Source organism: Lupinus angustifolius, chromosome LG11 (assembly GCF_001865875.1).
Source record: "Lupinus angustifolius cultivar Tanjil chromosome LG11, LupAngTanjil_v1.0, whole genome shotgun sequence".
NCBI lineage: Eukaryota > Viridiplantae > Streptophyta > Magnoliopsida > Fabales > Fabaceae > Lupinus > Lupinus angustifolius.
This window is the reverse complement of record NC_032019.1, coordinates 20175059-20197703: the sequence shown is the minus strand read 5'-3', so window position 1 is coordinate 20197703 and position 22645 is coordinate 20175059. Positions and strand designations below refer to the sequence as shown.

Genomic DNA, 22645 nt, shown 5'->3' with positions numbered 1-22645 from the left:
CTAAATTAAAAATACAATCTTCACTTCAACACATATCCTCGACTTCCATAATGCCCAAAATGCCATTGGTGCCAAATATATTCTGAAAATGATAATAGATTTAATCAGGCCAAATAATCCCAAATTAACTCATTTTAGGAATATTAGTCCAATAAAGTCTAAAACAGTAAACGATATGAAACAAAGTCAATTAGGCACCAAGAATCATCAATCATGCTAAATTAAGAATATGAATAGTGTGTAATATATTGCTCATCAGTCGGATCCATGTTTCTCTCATCCAACACTGAACCATCAATTTCCTAGTCTATGTTCATCTTAGCCAAAGAGATAGGATTTTCTTTCTAACCTTTCCATGAATTTAGCTCATCAAAGTACACATCCTTGCTGAACATTACCTACTATGTCTCAGGATTATACAGTTTATAGGCTCCTATAGTGTTGTAGCCAAGTAGAATCATAACTTCTCCTTTATGATAAAGTTTCTTCCTTTTCTGGTCTGGTATGGGTCTATAGCAAAGAGATTTAAAGATTCTTAAGTGCTTCACTAAGGGTTTAATTCCAGACCATGCTTCCTTAGGGACTTGACCATGAAGTCTTTTGGTTCGGCACCTATTCAATAGGTAGGCTGATGTAGATGATGCTTCAGCCCAAACGTTGTGTGGCAGGTTCTTACTTTTTAGCATGCTCTTCACCATGTTTAGTATGGTTCTATTTTTCCTTTCTGCAATTCCATTGTGCCGAGGTGTGTATGGAGCACTTACCTCATGCACAATTCCTTGCTCCTTAAAAAAGTTTTAAATTCTCTTGAAGTGAACTCTCCTCCACCATTAGTTTTTAGCACCTTTATACATTTTTCTGATTGTTTCTCTACCAATATTTTGAACACTGAATATGTGTCACTTTTGGCTTTCATCAAGTACAACCATAATTTTATGCTCAACACATATGTGAATGTAACAAAGTACTTACTTCCTCCTAATGATGGAGTATCAAACGGACCACACACATCAGAGTAAATCACATGCAAAAGTTCACTTGCTCTAGAGGGTGTGAATGAGCTGAATGAGGATCTAGGTTATTTTCTAATTAAGCAGTTTTCACATACCATGTTTAGAATCTGAATTTGTGGTAGTCTAGTGACCATGCCTTTGGATCTTAGCATGCTTATGTCTCTGAAATTCATATGTCCTAGTCTTAGATGCCATAGCCAAGAATCTTCTACTAAGGGTGTTGTTGATAGACACTAAGTTTCAACAGTTTTCAGGTTTACTTGAAAGGACATATTTCTTGCCAAAGGAACTCTCATTATCTTGCAATTCTTGGCATCAAATATCTCCAATATTCCTTGATGCATTTGTAAAAATAAGACATTTTCTAGTAGCTGTCCTAGACTAAGAAGATTACTCTTGATGTTAGGAAAATAGAGTACATCAAATATTAGTGCCTTCCTACCATCTCTTCTATTGGTCAAGAGATCACCATTTCCCTTTGCTTGGATGGTTCTACTATAAGCAAATCTCACACTGCTTTTTCTTTGATCATCAAAGTTTATCAGCCAAATTCTGTTCCTAGTCATGTGATATGAGCACCCAGAGTCTATGTACCATTTGCCATCACTACTGGATCCATTGTTTATTTCCATCATCAACAAAACTGGTTCATCATCTTGACATTCAACACTTTCCTTCTTGATCAAGTAAGCCTTATTGTGATGTTAACCATGATTTTCATTATGACTTGAGGATGCTTAGCATTCACTACTGAAATGTTCAATCTTGTCACAATTGAAGCATATTAGTTTCTTCCTATCAACCCTCTTTTTATTGCCTTGCCATTTCTGGTAGCCTCCTCTTATAGTTGGGAATTCAGTTGGATCTGAATTAGATCTTTCTTGGTCTGAAAATTGAGTAGACTTGTATCCTCCCCTTCTCTGATCTTTTCCTTTGCACACCCTTATTGACATAGCCTCTTCTTCTTGGGGCATGAGCTTGCAATGCCCGATCAACATCTTTCTCTGTGGATATCTCCAAGATTCTTTGTTCATGAGCTTCAAGAGAGCCTTGAAGATCCATAACTTTCAGTTCCTCAATCTTCTTAGATTCTTCAATTGGCACCACTATATGATCAAACTTGGGATTGAGAGTTCTTAGAATCTTTTTCACAATTGTCTAATCTATCATCTTTTCACCACTTGATTTCATTGTTTTTGTATGGATAATGACCCGATTGAAGAATTATGGAATCCTTTCACTTGATTCCATCTACATTAACTCATATTGCCTTCTCATGGTTTATAGTCTCACCTTCTTCAATTGTTCATCTCCTTCATTGCTTTTCTCAAGTATTTCCCAAGCTAACTTTGTTGATTTTTCCTATGAAATCTTCTCAAAATGTGCTTCATCAAAACATTGATGCAACAAAAATATTACTTTACAATCTTTCTTTTTTGCTCTCTTTGTATAACACTCTTTGTGCTTCTATGGTCAGATCTACCAAAACTGGAAGTCCATCTTCCACAATTTCACTCACTTCTTGGAAACCCATAATAGCTGACATTTGAATTCTCCATCGATTCCAATTCTTTTCATCAAGTATAGGAAGATTTGCAGGAAATTCGGTTTGCCCCATTGTTCTTCGAAAAGTTTGAAGATTTTGTTGTGTTTTTGAACCTTGCTCTTGAAGTGAAAATGAATTGATTTCTATTTTTGGAATGTTATGATAGTTAAGTTAGGTACACCTTCCTATTTATAGTAAGTATTACAAACTACCCAAAACAAAATTTTGAATTATATTCTAACATAAGTGATACTTATAATGTTATGTATGGCAATATTTGTCATGTTATGCTATATATTAGGATGAAGTTTCAAGTTATATCATGCACCGATTAGAAACATTATTTAGACATTGAGCTCATGGTGTGTATATATATATATGAGAGATTCATTTACACCCAAATTAAGTTACAGTAATTACACTCAACCATTTTCTTAAATCCAATGGTCAAAATGAGTTAAACTTAAAAGTTACTTAAGATTTATCTTTTTCTCTCTCATCATTTATTTCACTCACCTATTTTGTCCGTTGGATTTAAGAAAATGAATGGCTGAGATTAAGTGTGTAATGCCCCGAAAATTACTCCAACAACATTGCCCAAAAATGGATAATTTTTTTTGAATAATATAATAGGAAATTATTTTCCTTACATTCGATTCATTTTTGGGACATCACGTTAAGTAACTTAAATTCTGGAAAAGATAAGAATCATTACCTAATGGTAACCAAAAGTCACTTAATATATCGTGGAATTATTCATTATTGAAAACAACGGAAAATGTTTGTACAAAAACAAAGCAGAATTAAATCTTGTCTAAACTGAAAATATACAAAGTAGACTGATTTATTCCATACATTAAAAGTACCCTAGATATCCTCTTCAAAAGCAAAATAGAAATATAAATGGCTGCTAGTGACTAACTCTAGTGTTTGCAGGTGTGCTAGGACACTCATTGGGGTCCTCCTCCGTCCCAGAATCGGAGGAGAGGTCTACCACCTCAATGGAGTCTTATATACAGACTAACTCCACATGGTCCTCCTCTTCGTCTTCCAGCTCCTCCTCTTCAGCCTCCATCTCCTATTTCGGGTCATTAGACGAACCCTGTAACCTACTTCTCGCTCCTGCATCACCTGAAGATCGAGCATCGTCTATCGAGCAGCTCTCCTCCATGGTGGGGAATTAAGCATGTTGCCAAAATTCGTCTACGAGTAAATGGCTCTGCAGCAGTGGGTCCATGAGGAATCACAGACTGAATGGATGGTGCAGCAAGTGATAGCCTCCAAGTCCGCATGATGTGAGGGGTAGCGCATCGTAGAGCCATCACAAACCATCTCCAACTCTAAGGCACAAGGGTCTGTGTAGGTGTATCGGTGCCCGTCACTACTACATGTCCCCTCCTCGGACATCGAGAATCGGTAGCTCCGAATCCTCGCGGTATGGTCCATCTAAACGAGAAAGCGAACCAAAGACAAATTGAAAGAAAAGGGAGTAAGACATCTAATGAATATTTTTCATTGATGGCGTGGAATTACACAAAATATCACATCCAGATAGACACACATAATATACACAATATATTTTGCATACATAAATGCAAATGATGAATGATATTATATCTCAAACTATGAGAATCAATATCCATGAACTCAATGTATAAATGTTATGTTTATTTCATCACTCCTTATACCAATATCCTCCCAATAAACTATTCAGAAATAACCGAGACTATAGGTCCCATAACAAGCCGATTTGAACGCACCAAAAAACATATTGCTCGCAAGGATATATGATCGATCTGTTCTGAAGAACTGTCCATTTCAAGACGGTGTCGTATCAAACAATTTTATGGCATCCCTCTCATCGATCCTGATTGCAAACAAGAGTTGTTAGAGATCATCTAGTTTGCGCTGTGAGAACTGTTCAATCCTACAAAATACCTCATCCAGGAGTACAAGGGACATTTCTCACCTAGACTCGCCCTCAAGACTTTGTTGACAATCACCGCCATTGCCGTCCCTCTCAACATCGCGGGAGTCGTTCGTCTCCCATAAATTTCCTCTCCACTACTTCGTTGTTCATAATGAGTATGCACACTAAACGAGGTTAGTCGATTAAATAGTTTAATCATTCTTTTATATCGATCGTCCCATCCTAAGACATCTCCCAAATCATTCTTTTAAATGTTTACGAGATTTTATTATGATGTTTATAGGAATAACATCCCTACCACTACGAACCATCGCTGAATTATCCTGGACAACCACCTGGCCAAGCCTCTTACGGTCAGATGATCTCGTTGTGTGGTATAATGTAATCCTTTCTAGACATCGCCTTGCTCATGACGTCATCGTCGGAATCCTTGCCCGCATAAGGCGTAAGAACATAGGTATAAGTTTGTTTATTTGGGCATCGGGCTCCTCATTCGAGCCACGATCTCTCCCAATTATTAAATATACTTCTCACTCAAGTTAGGGTTATTGTCTAAGCAATCAACCAATCAAAAGCAATCAAAAACATTGTATGTCTCTCGCCCAAGCGAGAGACTGTCGCTCAAGCGATGATTGCATCAAAACAGACTCAATTCCCTGTCTGGCTCTTGCTATCGGTCAAGCGAAAAATCAACCAAAACTAGTCAAAATCACCCTCTAGGTCTCGCTCGGGCGAGATACTCTTGCCCGAGCGACCTGAATTTTCTAGAATAGACGGCATGCCTGCCTGGCCCTCGCCCATGCGAGAACCACTCGCTCAAGCGAGGCTGTCTTGCCCAGGCGAGGGGTGTCCAGTTGCCAAGACTACTTCATCGCCCTTTTGGGCAACCGGATAAAAAATCTCCACTGTTTTCGATCCCTATGCGTTTTAGTTTCTCGAATGGGTTTCCTTCATGTTTAACTACCACGATACTTGATATTTTAAACTATCCTAGGATATACAGCTTAAGAAATCTTCCGTACTTAATCCAGACATGCAAACATTTGGTTAAGTACGAGATTAAAAAAAACAAATATAACTCCCAACTTTTGAGGTAGTTGGGAGATCCAGGTGTCATATTCGGATACCACTATGTCACGATGTATTCTCCTTCACTTTGGGTTGTAGAGTAGTTGATCTCCTTTAAGTGGATGGGTAGGTTGTCCGACTTCAAACGCCTCGAACCTAAACACAAAAATCAATCAATGATTTGCGAGTTAAATCTTTTACCTCCTAACTTTAAGGTAAAAACATTATGTTAATCTATTTTAAGAACATCTGAGACTTTTATCCATCCGATACAAGAATCATATTCTTGAACCATCCTTTATCCTCGAAAGTCTCGTTCACAATTCTCATCGTGTTCATGGTCATTTCAACACCTTCTTCACAGGAGTTGATCTCATACTCAAAATGACATTTTAAATCAAAACATCCTTTGATTTCATACTCATTCTCTTTCATAAAAATCAACAACATGCATATTTATAAACACTAAAATAGCCCCATGAACAACAAGATTTCATGGTTTCAAAGCAACGATTTTCTAAATTCACGAAAACCCATTTTTCGAGTTCTTGAGTATAACAAGAGTTAGGAAGATTATTAGAAAATTTCCACGGTTGAAAATGTTCGTAACATGCGTATAAACATCATAATAAAATATCGTAAACATTTAACGGTTAGATTCTAAGAGATGAAGAACGAAAAAGAATGAAGGCTTACCTTGGAGTTTTTGATAATCAAAGTGAAGAAGAAGAAGAAGAAGAAGAAGAGTGAAATGCCAAGGGTTTCTCTAAGTTAGAGGGGGAACTCTTTTAAAGACAATGAATCTGATTTAGGACGGGAAAAACCAAAGGTTTTCAGAGAGTAAATTGTGTAATGGGTAGATGAAGGGTTTAAGAGATTTTGTGTAAGAGGTGAGTATTTTTGCTTGCTTGCCAATCAAGTTTCATTTGTGAAAGTGAAGTGACCTCTTCCGCGAAAATTCACGATTAAACCATACCCGATTATTGTCGTCTAATACTCGGCTGGATATTAAAAATCTTCTGATTTTGGTTTACGGTCAAAACTTCGAAACACAGAATTCGGAGTGAAAAATATTTAGAAATACGTTATGGAAAAAAATTGATGTCTATCTTGACTTGAAATAATATTTTGAAGCCAATGACACACTTATAATTTGATTCCGAGATACAAAACTCAAAAACACGTTATTGGGCCGAATTCAGGCGAATTTGGACCCGGAAGCGGCTCAAAAACTCTTTGTCACAGAAAATTACGAACATTTACCACAAAATAGGAATTCATAAAACAAGACTAACACTCAACTAAAGTTTAACCTAAATCATTACCGATTAAATTATAAAATTAATTCTTATTAAAATAAATAATTAATACAACATACATAGAAAATTCACGGTGTTACAAAGTGTAATTAGTATAACTTAATTTGGGTGTAAACTATTCATATGATTAGATGCTTAACACTTTTGGGACGTAGGCATTGGTCAAATAATGTTAACAAATTTTCTTGTTTTATATTCTTCTATTTGTCTCCTATTCTTTATTTAATTGCTTCTAGTCAACTATTGTTTCTATTATATCAACAATATGAATATAAAGATCATTTTTGTATAAGTGTATAATTAGATGGTGAAAACCACACAAAAATGACACGAGGGAACAAATAAAAATATGAGGGGCTAATACGGCACATTATAATTTTGGATGATACATGACAATGACACATATAATGTTACGATAAAAAACATTTGATATGTAAGTAATGCTTTTAGAATTTCTAATGGAAAGTTATTGGAATGGTCAGTTTTACACAATCATACAAGTTATGTATTATTATGTTTTATTTGTCATTTGTTAACTTATTTTGTAGCAAAATTTTAGTTGTTTAGTTAAGTTTTAAAGTTACATGTTTGTTTTTGTTGCGATTAAAACATAAAACCTATATTTTTATGATATTTTCAACTTATTTATAATATTTTATGTTAATAAAACATTTTTGTTAGTTGTTTAATAAGATATTAACACATTGGTACATCTAGTGATTCATTCACTCAGTATCCTGATCGATGTAATTACACATAATAAGAGTTGGTTAATTCATATTTAGTAAAATCCCCTTTAAAGATTTGATATTTTATAGGGGCATATATTCTATCTTCTTTTCCACTTTGTACAATTTTATATGTCATTTGTTATAATTTGTTAGAAAAACATTTGATTATTAAAATTTATTTTTTTTTCCAATCAATTAATGCAAGTAAATATGTAGAGTGACATAAATTTTGGATAAAAAATGTGATCTCATTGAACCCGCAAATCCTATATTCAACATAATCCAACTCCACAACCAACCATTGCCATTGTCTTTTCCCTCTATACCTGCCATCACTAGTCTCAACCTCCACCAACCAAAAACCATCACAACCCTACAACAGAAACTTTCACTCTTAGAACCAACTACTAGGGGTGTTCAAATCCAGACCAGTCCAAAAATAAAACCGAAAGTCGATCCAAAATAGACCAAAACCGTAAAATTGAATGTGTATAGATCGTGTTGGACTTATTTTTTAAAGACCGATTGGTCCGTTCCGAATTTTAGTTTCACCTATTGGATCCAAACCGATCCAGACCAGACCGAATTAATATGTAAAGTTTAAGTGTGCAATATTTTTAAGTGTTTTCCAAACTTAATCTTAAGTCTCAACTCCAAAATTATACCTATATTTGTTTTAAATTATACTGACTATATTTGATACACTTTTTAGAACTTAAACTAATCCCACAAACAAATAAAGAGGATTCAAGTGTTGATTTTGATTAGGTGTTTTATTATCAATTTTATTGTTGTGAAAGTATTATTGTTATTAATCATCGGTGGAATATTTTAAATGTTACAATTACGTTACAAATGCTCATATTATTGTTATTGATATCTTGTTGTTTTGTGGTCTTGTAATTGTTGATGTCTTGTTGTTGTTGTTTCCATTTTTTGCATTTATTATTATTGTCTTAGTATTTGTTACTATTTTATGATGTTGTTTACTTATACTATTGTTGCATACATTTTAATGTTCTTGAACAATATTTTTGTTTTGCTTTATGTTTAACATTTAGTCATTTTTATGAGTTTTGAGTGTAAATGCAATTTCAATATTTTATTAAAAAAAACCGATCCAAACCGAAGCAAAACTGCATATAATATTTGGACTGGATTGAATCAGACATCTTAATATAAATAGATCAGACCAGATCAGACCGCATTTTAATTATGTGTTTGGATCGGATTATTTTTTGTCTAAAAATCGATCCAAATGGACCGTGAACATCCCTACAAACCACCACAATAGAACCCATTCGCCGTCGTGCCATCACTGCACGACTAGATTTGCCATAACGGCCAGTAACCACTACAAATCCATCGCCGGGTAATAAATCACATTCATATATCTTATTTAAAGGAAATTTATGATTCAACTTAGTCTAAGTTGAAGAAGGATGTGATACTCATTCTTTCAAAGTGAGTATCGTAAACGACGCCATGTTTTGCTACAATCATGGCATTAAAACACTTAGAATAGTGGAAGGAGCTTAAGCTCCATCTTTTTATTTTTGTCAAAGGCCTAGTCATTGATATTATTGGTGGATAAGTAATCAAATAACACATGAAAAAAATATGAGAAAAAATAATATAATTAGTTAACAAACTTTAATTGATGCTTGTTATAACTTCAGAATCAGATTATCTCTTTACCAATAAGGCGTTGGTCTAGTGGTGTAAGGCCTCACTGGATCCCCAAGGCCGAGAGTTCAATTTCTGGGAACAATACTTGTTAGGAGGGATAGTCACGAATCCCGAAAGAGATTAAATGCTTACAAAAAAAGGTAAAGAGATAAATTTGGTAATACCAAAAAAAAGACCAGCTCTTTTAAAAAGAATGTCACTCATATATCACTTGTATAAATTGTTAAAATAGTTGAGCTTTTGTTAGTCGGTTAGTTAATTTGGTTAGGGTAGTTAGTGTTTTATTCCTTTTAACTAAAACAGAAAGAAGAAGGAAGCTATTGAAGCTTGAAGCTTAAGGTAAGGAAATGAAGAAAATTAACATAAATCAAAACAAATGACATATTTTTTGAGATAAAATATATATAATTAGGAATTTCAGTTTAATATATAACATTTCATTATCTACTATAACAATTCTAAGTAATGTGTGAATTCCTACCTAAAAGAGATTAAAGAGATATAACTAAGAAAACTAAATGAAGGCAAAATGTCAAAGTTCAAAACCTAATTGGAGTGTAATTCACAATAAAGTGTCAATATTACTTTTGTTCATTTTGGGTCCTTCATTTTAAAAATGTATTTTAGTCCCTAATCAAAAACTTAAAATACATTGTTTTTATATTTTTAGTGACTAATACCGAATAAAAGTTCATAAGGACTAGAACCCAAAAAAGTTATATTTACAACAATTGAAAACATATTTACACCTATATTTTATTAATAATAACTTGTAACTTGGTAAATCAGTTTATATCTATGCTTTTCCTTGGATAAATCAACTTTCTTATTCTTCAAATCCTTATTAATTTACCAAACTTAAAATTAGTTCAAAACAAAAGACAACAATGAGTTGGTAGGATGTTATCCGCATGTATTGTACAAGGTAAAAAATCAAGGTTTAAATTCTAGAGGGATAATATTACATATCTAATAAATACTTAATCCATGATTAAGTTAAAAAAACTTACTTCACATTTTCGTCATTCATTTTATGAAAATCTAATGATTCATATGATTTAAATTAGTCTGTAGATTTGAACCACTAGATTTTTATAGAATAAGTGACTAAAATGTGGAGTACATTTTTTTAACTTATTCGTGGAGTAAATGTATCCCCAATTCCTAAAATAAATGTAGCTTAAAATCTAAAAAAAACATATTTTACACCCGTCACCTCAAAATAATAGGGTACATGAGAAAGACCATAATGATATTATTGAGTAACTGTAGAAGACTGGAACCTAGTTGCTTTGGTTGCTAGCCAGCCTGCAGTATGAAAGAGACACAACCATAAATATGATCATAATATAAAATACCATCCCCAACACATTTAGCAACATAACCTATGAACAGTAGTAAGGTTTGCAAGGGTCAATATGAAATTATAAAAATATAGATTGACACAAGGTTGAATAAATGGTAGTAATAAAACAACTGAAAGAACAGTATAAGGTACTATAATTTATAATAGACAACAAAATTGTACAGTATATATGTACAAATATGCCAACACTGACTTGGGAGGACCACTTTCAGAAAGTAGCCTCTCAAAAAAGATACCCAGAGAATAGGGGGAGAAATGAAGCAGCTTGGCAATCATGTCCAATTCTTTTAACTTGAGAAAAGGAAAAAACTATATAAGTAATAAATTGGAGGTCTATTGTTTGAATTATTTATACATGTTTTGTCATATACACTATATGACTTCTTGCGTACTATTGCATGTTAATGTGATTAAATAATAGAATAATTTGTTCATACTGAGTTTGTATTGTTTTTATTTCGATTGGTTAAAAGAGTATAGTTGCCAAAATGACATATACTCTAGCGATTTTTTAATTGCTTATGACTTACTAAGGTGTTTATGTATGTTTATTTCAATGTATATATCGATATAAAGGAAAACAATTGTCTGATAGGAATTAGCATACATAAGTAGTGTTGAGTTGTGATGGTCGTAAGGTGTTTGTCGCTACCACTTAGCAAGCCCAAAGGAAAGCTTTATATATTTGGTTATCAAACTCAATTACTATGACTCATTGATCACTTGTAAATCGACTCTCTGTTTAAAGACTAAACTTGATGTCACCCAATTGGCTTTGTTAGGAAGTTGTTATTCATTTGGTATTTAATTAATATACAATTAATATCTTCTAACACAATAGTATCTCAATGTTGGATGAGACAAATGTTTCGGCCTAGAAGGAAGCCATTTTGATAACCCATATTTCTTAGAATTTAGATTTAGCATTTCAAACAGATAAACTCACTCCTACTAAATATAACATTGACGAGGTTATAATTGAGAAATGAGAAACTTCTAATTCATTGTGTCTAATGATTATGAAGGGCTCTATTCTAGACGCATTCTAAGACTATATTTTTAGGGTTAAAGTGCAAAGAAATTATTTGAAGAAATGGAGCAATACTTTTGAAAAATGACAAGGCATGGATAAATAATTTGTTAGTTAAATTCATTTTCATGAAGGTATAAAGGCAAATAGAACACAAAAGAGCACATTGTGGACATATCTAATTACATATTAAAACTTAAGCCACTCAAGTTATAACTTGGTTAGAACTTGCTCTTGTACATGATTTTAATACTTTTACAACTGAAAGTGGGATATAACACTCAGATTGATAAATGGTCCCTTAGTGAGCTTATATCTCACTATATACACGATGAAGAAAGCATGCAGAGGGCAAGACTAAAGTTGTTCATTTGGCTACAATTGTAAGGCATTTTAGGTCACACATGTAATGTTTAAATGTGTTTAGAGTCATTATCTTATGTAGCCAAATTAAAGTAATCTAATTCAAGTAGGGAGCACATCTGTTGTCCCGCAGCTTTGTGTCACTCCATGTGTCAAAAGATGTGATTGGCTAGAAAAATATTTAATAATTAAAATTTTAACTTAAATAATTTTTTTCAACCAATCAGAGTTGATGGTACATGGAATGGTACACAAAGTGAGACAGTAGATGTGGTCCCATTCAAGTAAGGTATATGACTATAGATATAATTGTCATGAAAATTATTGTGTAGATATCTAAAGTCTTATTTCTATTTTATGATGGGCAAAATTGGAATAAGAAAATCAAGTAGCATCACCCTTCATGGAAGGGTATGCACTTCCTTATAAATAAGGGGTTATGGTCCCCAATTATAGATATAACAAAATCAATTTTATTCTCTTCATCCTATTAGAAGATGAACTAAAGACTAATGGTGATCTACAATTGGAACCCACATGCTCTACTATGAGCATGTATTTGCATATAAGGATAAATGATATGAAGTTGAACGATACATGATAAAGGAGGATGACATAAAGTTCTTTCACCATATTCTCTATGAATATATTAAGGTACGTTTCCGCTTTAGTTTTATCTATATTCTTCTTGATGATTTGACATGAAAGATCTTGGCTATATATGATGATAGTGTTCATCATCTTTAGTATATATTATGTATCTTTAAGTATAAAGTATCTCCCACCAATTAAAGTCTATTATTAAAGATTTTTTTACAACAACAACCTCTCAAGATAAGAAAAGAAAGAATAATAACAGTATTGTGGATGAGTCTTCTAAGCAAAAGAAACGAAAGAGTAATGAGAAATTTAGGAGCAAATTTTGTAAGAAGTCATGACACATAAAGAAAGAGTGTTATAGGTATGTTGCATGACACATAAATGACATATATTTATCACTCTAGTTATTAAGAACTAAATTAGAATTTAGTTATACTATGACATAAACATTTAGATCATACATCTAAATATATAATTCAAAAACTTGTATCTAATGATATTTTAATATGTTGGATTTTTCAGACTTTGAAGTTTATGTTAAATGCTAGATGGAAAATAAATAAACATAACAAAATTAGGTTTCAAAATAGTTAAGAATATCTTAAAACTTATACATACAAATCCATGTGGTCCTTTCCTTACAATTAAAGTTGTACTTTTTCAAGTCATTTCTCTAGGACTTTTTCAAGGTTAAAGTTAAACTTCAATTCATAAAGAAAATTAAGGTTGTCAAATCTGACTGAGATAGTAAACACTATGATAGATATGATGGGTCAAGAAAATGTCCATGACCCTTTGCACGTCTATGGTTGTTTAGCTAAGGCACGTCTTATAGGCCACGTGAAAGAAATACAAATTCAGAAACATTGTTATTTTGTTTGATATCATGAGCACTCGTAAGGTTGTAAGTTTTATAATTTCACTTCAAAATTTTTATTAAAACAAGAAATGTGTGATTTCTTGAGAATGTAGAGTCTGAGATGAAAGGTTGTTAGGTATCAGTGACCTAGGAACACCTAGAAGGGGGGTTGAATAGGTGTAGCGGTTATCAATCACCGCTTCTTGAACCAAAACCCAACTGCTGGAAACAGCCTAGTTAATCGATTAACAGCAAGGTTTAATCGATTAACTATTGCACAAAACAGAATAATCAGACAGGCAATATGCACAATAATTAAAACAAATTTGAACAGATATAATACAGATATTTTTACGCACCATTATTAAGTATATGATAATAAACAAATATCCAACTTTTCAATTACAGATTCAATTTATAATGGCCAGAAACATAAAGAAGATAAAGAGAGAAAGAACAGTGCACAAAGGATTTTTATCCTGGTTCGTTTGTGGTCCACTGCAAACTACATCTAGGCCTCCCCTTCTGGTTCAGGGAGATTTTCTTTCTTCACAATATTGAAATATGGATACAAATACCAATTCAATTACAAGCACATAGGACGCTCCCTTCTTGAAATCTAGGACCTCTAAATTCTTAGTTTGACTCTACCCTTCGCCTCTGAGAAAACCTTTCTCACGAACTAGCCCAGCCAAGATTCTTATCCTCAAATCAGGCCTTAGTGAAGAACCCCAATCTCTGTGGTGATCTCACACCAAGAGACAAATCCAGACAACACAAAAACACGTTAAACAGCAAGGTATACTAAGCACAATAATGCTTAAAATATGACAAGATAAAGACTCAAAGATTAACCCTTTTACTAACCTCTTAAGCCATCAAGATTCAAATGAGTTAATCAATATCAGTATACCGATAATTTTTCTCTAACAATATCTAATGCATGAGCATGTGAGCAAGATAAGAATGAATACATGCAAAAATAGTAAGCATATAACAGTAATTAAACCAGCATAATCTCTCTTCTCACGCATGCAACTCTCTTGCAAAAATACAGTAAAACATGTATACAAAATGCTCTCTAAACAGCCGTATACAATAGAATGCAATGTTGTTGTTTTCTGAATAATGCCTTGTATTTATAGCATAGAGAATAGGCGGTTACATTCGTTGGAAAACAGTTAAACAGTTAAACAATTAAAACAGATTTCAATTATAACAAATAACAGACTAGTTAATCGATTAAAGCTTCTCTTTAATCGATTAACGGGGCAACAAAATGACACAGAATTGAGTTCAAACAGAAAACACAAATTTAAAAGAAAAACAGTTGAGTTAATCGATTAAGTTACCACGTTAATCAATTAACTGGAACATTTATGCATATGTTTCAAATGGTAAACTTATCATATGTTATGCACAATATATATACATATTTTACCAATTATATTATGCCTAATATGCACATATAACATGTATGATAGATGCATGAACATACAATTAACCAGATGATATGTCTCATGAATATGATATGACAATTAAGATGGCTTAAGAAACTAATTCACCTAACCTATACTCACTTACTATTGCATACATCCCAGACTACTTAGATTTTAGACTCAATTTACATCCTAGTCTAGATATGACCAAATGAGCATAAGGCATGTTGATTGTTGAGCCATCTTCAAGCTTTATTAGAACCTTGTCTTCATCAAAACATAGGCAAAGGCATGCTAGTACTATCCTTGACACTTTTCACTTTCAATCTCCCCTTTTTGATGATGACAAACACTTCATCAAAATTATTCAATTGTTGATGGATAAGCTTGATAATGATTTTGCATAATGGTTGACTAAGGCTGTTTTTCTAAGAACAAAGTTAAAGTGCATTGCTTCCTTATAGGTAAGCAGAATTATGTACGGAAGCTTGATAGAACAACCTACAAAAAACATTCTACAACCTGCAAAATGTATGTAACACAACAAGCAACCTTTCTCCCCCTTTTGACATTATCAAAAAGATAAACGTATTCAATTCTAGTCAAAAGTTAGGAGAGTTATTTATGACAGACTGTAATTAATCAATTAAACTTGGATATGTAACTAATTAACCAGCTGTAAGAAGCTTGAACAAATTCACAGTTTTACATCATTTAATCGATTAAGTGAAACCGTTAATCAATTAAATTGACAGCAGATAGCCACGGAACAGTTTGAATGACATGAAAGGTTATGCAGAAGCAAATCAAGCACGGAATGATTAAGCATTTGATATATTTGAGCAGTTTGCAATAGGCACAATCATTCAATATAATCACATATACCAATCATGATCAAGATTCATTTCAAACAAACTACTGTGCTATATGCAACATAATTAACAATCAAGTATAAACGCGATAATTCGAAATCATTTTACCACAGAATGTAAAACAGTAGTTCAGCAGTAGATATAGAGTTGTTATAATCCAAAGAAAAACTGCAATGCAATACAAAACATAAGATCTCAAGAGTAAACAAGGATCAACAAGGTCCATTAGCTAGGAAGACTAAACTAAGGCTCTAAGGTTTCCTATCTAAGGATGAGATAGAGGATTCTGGTTCTCAGGAATCGACGAACTACAACCACCCTTGATGAAGACACTCAACTTGTTGAACTCAGCAACCATTCTTCTATTCTGAGAATCATTAGTAGACTAAATATAATTCCGCAAGGATTGGTAATGGTTGTCAATATATGCATTCTGACGTTCCTCAAAATGTTCCAAATTCGTATGATATGAATCCTTAAGAGACTAAAAGTGAAGGTCCATCCTATTGTTGAGACGTTGTTCCATAGCATCCATATAAGCTTGTCCAAAAGCAGGTTCCTGTGATGCATGTCCTGAATGCTCCCCCTGAGTTGTAGCAAATGGCTCTTGGTTCATGTCTTGATCATCTTCACCAGAAGGATCAAGGTTAGCATTGTTGAAGTCCTCTTTATATTGTCAGGTGTTGCCATTCTTGTAGATGTCCATCTTGTGAATTAAACTCTCACCAATCAAGTGATCCTTGTCTAAGCAGTAAATCACTATAGTATCTGAAACATCAATATGTAGATAGTCAATAACTCGGGATATGAAGATACTATACAGAAGTAGTCTTGATTGAGAGGCTGAGACGTTATACATGACCTTCAAAATCTCATCAGGCCAATTTATCATAGAGTTGGTCAATTCACCTTGGACATAGAGTTGAGGTCTAAGCAAACACGACTTATACATTTCAACAGCGTCAAATGAGTTGTCGTTTGCCCAACCACAATCGCTTAAACTAGCACCAGAAAAAGCTAAATCACCCACAATCATAAAGATTTCTTCATTAATTTCGAACAACTTTCCAGTTACCATCGACCAATATTTCTCATCTTTATATCTAAAATTCGCGTAATACTCCCTAACTATAGCAGGGTAAATATTACATTTCAATTCCAAGAAGGGGACAGCCCCTTGAGCTTGCAAGCCATGTGGAAAATTGAAGTTCTGTTCCGCAAGCCAAGTCACATTCGCAAACCGAATACAAGTGGGTTTTCTTCCCTGAAATTTCTACAACCGAGTTTCTTGTAGAATTAATGAGTAGTATGGGTCCCTGCGGTTCTGTCGTGGTTGTGGAGGAGGCACGACTTTTGGAGCATGCGGTGGACGTTGTGCGGTTGTCTTGATTCTCTTTCCACGTCCTCTATCCATAGCAATCAAACATTGAATCGTGATGGAGGTTTAGAGGAAGCTTGAGGGAAACCTAAGGTAAGGCTTTGAATTTGGGGAAAACGAAATGCTTGGAAATAGGAGATGAGGAAGACGGCTTATGGAGTGAAAATGCAGTGGGGTGATTCAGTTTAGGGCTAGGATGAAGCTTAGGATGATGTTGGACTTGTTCCTCTAAGATTTGAGAGAAAAGGGGATGAATGGGGTTTTGAAAAATGTCCAGAAACGCTTTTGTTTCTAATATATTGATGTCGTTAATCGATTAATAGCATCTCTTAATCAATTAACCTGAGTTGAAAATGCCAGTTTTAAAAGTTTTGGCCCAGGTAATCGATTTACTTAATCGATTAAATGCATCAGTTTCAGCATTTTGGATGTTTTTAAAAGCATGCATGGATTTCAAACTTAATTGGATAATTTGATTTTAAGCTATCACATATATTTAAGCATTCAATCATCATTTACAAGGCATTCGAAGGGATCATGCAAGGCAATCACAAAAAATTATTAATCAAGATATTTTTCATCAAGGATTCCTAGTTCTCTTCGAAGAACATAGAAAGTATCTCGTGAGAGGGGCTTGGTGAAAATACCTGCCAATTGTTTAGTTGTTTCAACAAATTCTACTATACAATCACCTTTTTGAACATGATTACACAAGAAATGATGTCTTATTTAAATATGCTTAGTTCTAGAATGTAAGACAGGATTCTTGGAGAGGTTAATGACACTCGTGTTATCACATTAAATAGGGATATTTTCTAATATGAGCCCAAAGTCCTTAAGTTACTGCTTCATCCAAAGGATTTGAGCGCAACACACGCCAGCGACAATGTATTCCGCTTCAGCGATGTACAAAGCAACGCACGCTTGCTTTTTGCTGTGCCATGCAACTAGGGAGCTGCCTAATAGGTGACAAGTCCCACTAGTACTTTTACGATCCAACTTTAGTGCTTTTATGATCCAACTTACACCCAGCGAAGTCGGAATCGGAATAACCTACCAAGGATAGGGAGGCATCCCTAGGATACCATAATCTCATATGAATAGTTCCTTTTAGATATCTTATGATACATTTTATAGCAATATAATGCGATTCTTTTGGCAAAGCTTGAAACCTAGCACACATACAAACACTAAACATAATATCGGGGCGGCTAGCAGTTAAATACAATAAGGAGCCGATTATCCCACGATATTTGTTTACCTCAATCGCTTCCTTTTTCATCTCTGTCCAGATAACATGCAGATGTCATAGGTGTAGATGCCTCCTTACACTGCTCCATGTCGAAATTCTTCAATAATTCCTTGTAATACTTCGACTGATGGATGAAGATGCCACTTTCCATTTGTTTGATTTGAAGTCCAAGAAAGAAGGTCAACTCACCCATCATCGACATCTCAAACTCTCCCTGCATCAACTCAGAAAACTCCTTATAAAGGATGTCATTAGTAGATCTAAAGATAATATCATCAACATATATTTGTACGAGTAAAAAATGATTATCAGATCTACGAGTGAATAGAGTGGTGTCGACCAAACCTCTTTTGAACCCTTTTTCTAGAAGGAACGAACTCAATCTATCGTACTAGGCTCTGGGAGCCTGCTTTAGGCCATAGAGGGTCTTCTTGAGTTTATATACATGGTTCGGGTATTTGAAGTTTTCAAACCCTTGTGGTTGGTCTACGTACACTTCCTCTTGAATATATCCATTTAAAAAGGCACTTTTAACATCCATTTGAAAAAGTGTGAAGTTCATGATTGATGCAAATGACAAGAGCATCCTAATGGCCTCAAGTTTGGCTACAGGAATGTAGGTCTCATCATAATCGATGTCATCCTTCTGGTTGTAGCCTTTGGCCACTAGGCAAGCCTTATTTCTAATTATTAAGCTAGATTCATCTAGCTTATTGGAAGACCCATCTGGTGCCAATAACGGGATGATATTTTGGTTTGGGGACCAAGTCCAACACATTGTTTCGCTCGAACTGGTTTAGCTCTTCTTGCATAGCTATACCCCAGTGTACATCCTCGATGGCTTCATCGATGGTTTTAGGCTCTAATTGTGACACGAATGCAACAAAATTGCAAAAGTTTCGTAAAGAGCTACGGGTTATCACTCCCGTAGATATATCACCTAGCACCTTATCAAGTGGACGATCCTTTTTAGTTTTTCACGCGATAGGCATTTCCTGATGTTGTTCTGCTAGTGTTTGCTCTGCTTCTTGTTGGATTTCTTCCATGTCCTAGTATGATACTTCTTCAAGTGTACCTGAAACATCATCAGAAAAGACCTTTCTCTTCTCTTTTGGAGAAAATTCGTCAAAATGGACATGAATAGACTCTTCTACTTGCATGGTATATTCTTCAATGGTCTAGTAGTGGATATCACATTCTTTTTATTAAATGAATTCCTGACTTGTTTACATTTCTAACACATGTCACAGGAATCTTGAGTTTTAAAATCAAGTTTTGGAAGACCGATTACTAAATTATTTTTCGATAAATTTTATAAATGCTTCACATGTATGTGAGCGACGCGTCTATGCCAAAGTCAGATGTCATCTTCTTTTGAAATAAGACATTTTGAGAAAAGAGAAGTGACATCCTCCAGATTAACCATATAAATATTATTTACCCGATACCCGACAGACTTAACGTTATTAGATAATACATCACAAATGATACAACAGTCAGAATCAAAAGACACAGTATTACCTTTGTCGCATAATTGGCTTATACTCAATAAATTGTGTTCCAAACCTTCTATGTAGAGAACGTTCTCGATTATTGTGTGGGTTGCGTTGCCAATCTTCTCGGTGCCCAAGATTCTTCCTTTGTTGTTGTCTTCATAGCTGACGAATCCCTTTTCTTTCAACGACAAGTCTATGAATTTCGACTTGTCCCCAGTCATATGTCTCGAACAGCCGCTATCAAGATACCAATTTTGTCCGTGTGTTCGAAGACATACCTGCAATATAGATCATCTGCTAGACTCAGGTACCCAAATTATGTTCGGTCCTTTCTTGTTAGTGACTAGGGAGTTATCTCCCTTTCTTACCTAAGTGTAAACGCCACTGGGTATCCCATATTTCCTGATGTAACAAGAATTAGATGTATGGCCATATGTGCCACAGTAATGGTATGTGGGAACTCTATTTTTCTTATTTGAATTTCTATATTGGCGTGTTAGAGGTCTCCTATATGGTCTATTTTTATGGGATGGGGGAACATATCCTAATCCAGTATGATCACTAACGTTCCTTGTTTTGCTAAGCAAAGTGTCTAATTGGTTTTTACTATTTGTGAGTTTTGCGAGTTTTTCATTTAGTTTAAAATTTTCGTTTTTCAAGTCCTCGCAAGACTCACAGGTAGTATTTTGACATAAGTTATTATTCGAGCAATCGCGTGAAGCACGGGAAAAAATTAGATCTAATGTTTCTGTTTCCAATTTTAATTCATCTAATTCTTTCTGCAGTTGAATTATTTTTTGTTGGTTTAGCAAAATTATTCTTTTTCTCTCGTTACTTAACTTTGCTGATTTTTTAAGTTCTTCATGCATCTCATAAGCACTATATAATATTTCATATGAGGGAGAATCAGAAGAAGAGAATGATGTATCAGAGTATACCTCATCTGAAGTATCCTTGCTACCTAATCCGCAAGCCTCATCTGATATAGCCATTAAGCACAACTTCGCGGTCTCCTCTTCATCCGAGGTGCTTGATGTTGTTTCTTCCTCCGGTACATCCCAGGCGATGTATGCTTTCTTTGACTTGAAGTCCCGGGGAGTGCTCTTCTCTGAATCAACTATTTTTAAGTAAGTGGGGCACTGATACTTCATGTGTCCTGGCTTACCACATTCATGGCAAGTGAAGCGCTCATTTGTCTTGCCTTTCTTTGTTGATTCACACGCTTCTTTCTTTTGGAATCGTCTAAGTCCTTTCTTTTTTCCTTTGGAATCGTCTAAGTCATCCTTTATTCTTCAAGAAATTTCCAAATTTTCGTACAAGGAGGTTTAGCGTTTCCTCGTCAATGTCTGAATCGGAGTCGTCATTATCTATCTCTTCGATGGGTTGTGATGTTGAAGCTTTAAGAGATATTCCCTTCTTTTTGCGATCGGACTCCTCATGCATTGTCAAACGCCCAAGCTCCATCTCATGCTCCTGAAGCTTTCCAAAGAGTGTTGTCAGAGGCATGTAGTCTAGATCCTTGGACTCCATGATTGCTGTTACTTTAGGTTGCATTGTCAAGACAACGTAAGACTTTATTAGCGAGCTCTCCTTTGGTGAACATCTTATCTAAATCAATAAGATGGTTAATAATGTGAGTGAATCGTTTTTTCATATCGTCGATTGATTCACTCGGTAGCATATGAAATAATTCGTATTCGTGAGTTAGCGCGTTTAGCCGGGCGCGCTTGACTTCGCTAGTGCCTTCGTGAGTCACTTTTAAAGTGTCCCACATTTCCTTGGCACTTTGACATTGAGATACCCAAAAGAATTCATCGTTGGATAGAGCCGAGGTAATGATGTTTTTGGCGCGAAGGTTAAACTGGACCTTCTTGCGCTCCTCATCGGTCCATAAGCGTTTTTGGCTTTTCTTTCGGTTTGCTATCCACTAAGTGAAGTGGGGCGAAGAGGCCACTAATTACGGATTCCCAAATATCCGAATCAATAGCCTCAATGAATATTTTCATTCGGACTTTCCAGTAGGCGTAACCCTCGCCACTAAATACGTGAGGACGTTAATGGATGCACCATCACCGCCAAAGGGGTTGGTGGAACCCATTTTAATTCCCTTCGGATCACGCGAATGCGGTTGAGCTAGCACGTCGTACTAGCTCTGATACCACTTGTTAGGTATTAGTGGCCTAGGATCACCTAGAAGGGGGGTTGAATTGGTGTAGCGGTTATCAATCACCGCTTCTTGAACCAAAACCCAACTGCTGGAAATAGCCCAGTTAATCGATTAACAACAAGGTTTAATCAATTAACTATTGCACAGAACAGAATGATTAGACAGGCAATTGGCACAGTAATTAAAACAAAATTGAACATATATAATACAGATATTTTTACGCATAATTATTAAGTATATGATAGTAAACAAATATCCAACTTTTCAATTACAGATAATGGCAAGAATTTATAATGGCAAGAAACATAAAGAAGATAAAGAGAGAAAGAACAGTGCACAAAGGATTTTTATCCTAATTCGTTTGCGGTTCACTATAAACTACATCCAAGCCTTCCCTTCTGGATCAGGGAGATTTTCTTTCTTCACAATATTGAAATATGGATACAAATACCAATTCAATTACAAGCACATAGGACGCTCCCTTCTTGAAATCTAGGACCTCTAAATCCTTGGTTTGACTCTACCCT

General features: G+C 34.7%; 1 protein-coding gene across 1 annotated transcript; it reads right to left on the bottom strand.

Moving 5' to 3' along the window:
• LOC109359822 lies at window positions 1247–2631 on the bottom strand. Its single transcript, XM_019604518.1, has 4 exons — window positions 2497–2631; window positions 2307–2375; window positions 1917–2156; window positions 1247–1687 (listed from the first exon to the last, which is right to left on the bottom strand). Exons 1-4 carry the CDS (start codon window positions 2629–2631, stop codon window positions 1247–1249), a joined length of 885 nt encoding a protein of 294 aa, XP_019460063.1.

What these genes read in the sequence shown, in the direction of transcription:
- LOC109359822 (XM_019604518.1), bottom strand. Translation starts at nt 2,631, where the DNA reads ATGGGGCAAACCGAATTTCCTGCAAATCTTCCTATACTTGATGAAAAG. An exon ending in GAGATGAACAATTGAAGAAG is followed by an intron (nt 2,157 to 2,306) that starts GTGAGACTATAA and finishes ATTGTGAAAAAG; the next exon opens with ATTCTAAGAACTCTCAATCC. An exon ending in CAGAGAAGGGGAGGATACAA is followed by an intron (nt 1,688 to 1,916) that starts GTCTACTCAATT and finishes TTGATCAAGAAG; the next exon opens with GAAAGTGTTGAATGTCAAGA.